The 2,995-nt window shown below is 47.0% G+C and overlaps 1 protein-coding gene across 1 annotated transcript; it reads right to left on the bottom strand.

Annotated features, from left to right (window-relative positions):
- Nucleotides 1-2,767: 2,767 nt before the first annotated feature.
- On the bottom strand, nucleotides 2,768-2,947 carry TERG_08843 (uncharacterized protein; the record flags this gene model as incomplete). The annotated part of the gene is made up of 1 exon (XM_003234317.2): nucleotides 2,768-2,947. The coding sequence occupies one exon, from the start codon at nucleotides 2,945-2,947 to the stop codon at nucleotides 2,768-2,770; it is 180 nt and encodes a 59-aa protein (XP_003234365.2).
- Nucleotides 2,948-2,995: the final 48 nt, after the last annotated feature.

Here is a 2,995-nt window from a genome sequence, read left to right as displayed (position 1 = left end):
TCGTGATGTAACAGCAACAGCTGAACCAAGGGGATTGGAGGATTGGTGGGAGAAGAGGAGGAAGACGTTGTAAGACTGCCTCCACTTTTTCCCTTTTCCTCTCTGCTCAGTTTTCACTTTTATCTTCAGGGTCTCCTGGTTCGTTCAAAGGGTGTGTTCTTTGTTGTAGATGGATTCCGAGGTGGTCTCCCGATATATAACCTTTTTCTTTCTCGCTCTCTTTTTGTGCAAAAGTGGCCCTGTGTCCTTATGTATGCAGTCTCTGATCCCGCCAGTTTGGTTGTGTAGTCACTTGCACCTCAAGCGCAGCTTATGGAAAGTATATCTCGATGTTTGAAGTATAACAGTGGTAGAAAGAGAGTTTTCTGGGGGGGTATAATGAAGTTGAGCGAGGGTCAGGAGAGAAGGGCCATATACTTATATGTGTAGAGTCGATCCCTGGGCCAAGGGTACCGAAACGGGATGTCCGTAATAATAACTTCTTAACTAGCGACAGACTGAAAAAAGTGGGACAAGACCTGCTCCGGTATTGTTTCTTTGCATTTGTTACTCTTCTACTTCTGCTGCCTCCTGGCCTTCTGCTTGGGGTTTGGACTGGGTTGCGAGCAGGCGGTACCAGTCTCCTGGGAATATCAAGGTAACCATGGGACAGGGGGAGCAGCGATGCCTGGCGCCTAGGGGGCGCAAATGCTGGAATGAAAAAAAAAAAAAAAAAAAAAAGAGAGAGAGAGATGAATTAGAGAGAATAATACAAAGACAGCGTAAAGGTTTTTTTTTTTTTTTTTTTTTTAAGAAAAAAAAAAAAAGAAAAAGAAAAAGAAAAAGAAAAAGAAAGGAAGGAGGGCAAGGAAAAAAGGATGCGGCAAGAAACGTGGAGAGAGTGAACTCCTAAGACGGTGAGTTGATGCAGGAAGTACGTAAAAGGCACAGTAATAAGAATACTTGCCAACGAGTTGTCGATAAGAACCAACCTCCAGCGTATAAGTACTACACAACTCAGCCGTCCAGTGTAAGAACTCGCCAGTTGGATTCTAGGCCGGAGACCAGGGGTGCAGACGAAGGTACAAGAGGAGGATAAGGTGGGTAATAATGGAGACAGCGGGACGACTACTGGGTGGACAAGGGAACCGAGTCAGCGAACCGAGCAAGAGGGATGCAAAAAAGGGGAAAAAAAAAAAAAAAAAAAAATCACGCTTGAGAAGACAAGCAGAATATCATGGCAGTCGAAGTCACCAGCAACTGCGGAGAGCCTAGAGATCCAGAAGCAGCAGCCTTGTCAGTACTCCGTATATATATGATGGGTTGGACCATGCATGCATGCATGCATAGACGCAGTTGAGTATTATTATTACAGGATCGTGGCATATATCTGTGCATCCACAGAACAACCAAGGTCCCGGTCATGAAGCTCGTTACTAGGCAGAGAGTAAGCAAGGTGGAGGAGCAAACTGAAAGTGTTCATAGAAGGGGGCCCTCCCAAGAAGAGAGAGGGTTTGTACCGTCTATAAAGAACCGAAATACATCCAGAACCATCTCCGTATATTCGAAGGAGTACTCCGTAGTCGATGGCCAGAAGAAGGGCCCAGCGCGAGGATATTGAAAGAATATCACACGCTTCGTAACCGCTTTTTCTTTTCATTTCCTCTCTGTCCTGCATGTCGAGCGTGGCCAACCACCCCTCCTCGTCTCCCCCCCCCCTTTCACAGGCTGCAAAAAATGCAAACATGAGAAACATGATGAACCTGCGAGTCTCTGCTGCTCAACCCTTGACAGCGATCCACCGGCAACCTTTTTTGCTCTCGATCAACGATTGTGGTTGGTTGAAAGCCGCGGCGCAGGTTCGTCCATCGATCAAATGAAAAATAATAGTGAAAGGAAATAAAAATAAAATAAAAAATTCGCGATGATGTTTTTTTTTTCCTTTTTCCTTTTTTGACTTTTGATATTCGGGTGTTATTTTCGATACACGCGGTAACTTTCACGTACTGTAATATACCGCAGACTTACGAAACACGATACGTAAATTTCAAACGCCGAGCTTTGTCGTGACAGGAGATGCAGCAGCGCAACTTCGAGTCTTCGACCGTCCGTTGACGAAGCGGACCTTGCGTGAACGAAGTACTTCATGGCCGGGATATCTTGAAGCTCTATGGAAGCCCGTGTTGATCTGCTTCTCCTGGCCGCTGGAGGCTTACGTCAGGCTGAGCAGCGGCGACCCGAAAATTAACAGGCTGCTGAGCATAACAGAGCTGGATATACTATTATGCATGCCCTATACGGAGTACACCTGCTTCTTCTTCTTGACGGATCATCGACCTAGCCAGGGATATCTCGCATTTACGGACAAATCAGAACGCCTAGAAAGGCGCAACTGTTGGATTCTTTGCCATTCGGGTTATTTTATTTTCTTTGCCTGCAATGTGAGCAGAACAAAAGAAACGAAACACAAAACGATCTCGGAGACCTCCAAGCGAGACCTCCTTCGAGAGTAGAGTAGCCTATTGAGATAGGTGACCTTTTGCTCAGGTGAAAGAATTTCAGTCATCTGACTATTTTCTCCAGGTTAGCTCCCTCCTTAGAGGCGGTTCTTGACGGCGTACTGCCATGGCCACAGGTCTCTTGCGCCTCTATGCAGGTTCCGGTGTTGTTGACTGCGGAGAACGATATCATTCGATGGCATTGTGAATTGGCCCTGGCAAGCAAGTGACGGTACATCATCTCTTGTCCCTCCATCCATCCATCCATCCATTTCAAAGTATTTGGCCTCTCATCCACCCCCCATGCCAGATGAAACGAAGGTTGACATGGGGTGCTTACTGGTCTCCCATTGCTGCGGGTTGTCTAACCGAGTCGTACTGCCGTTTCCCTCCCCACCTTCTACTATTTTGGCAGGCTGCTTGTGGTTGTACTTGGGCGTGACTTGTGCAACGCGAGCAGGTTGGCCCATCCCGGCATGATATCGAGGGTGTGCATGAATGGCTGCTGATATAACGGG

Source organism: Trichophyton rubrum (genome assembly GCF_000151425.1).
Source record: "Trichophyton rubrum CBS 118892 genomic scaffold supercont2.5, whole genome shotgun sequence".
Taxonomy (NCBI): domain Eukaryota; kingdom Fungi; phylum Ascomycota; class Eurotiomycetes; order Onygenales; family Arthrodermataceae; genus Trichophyton; species Trichophyton rubrum.
The sequence above is the reverse complement of the archived record's forward strand: the minus strand, read 5'-3'. Positions and strand labels throughout refer to the sequence as shown.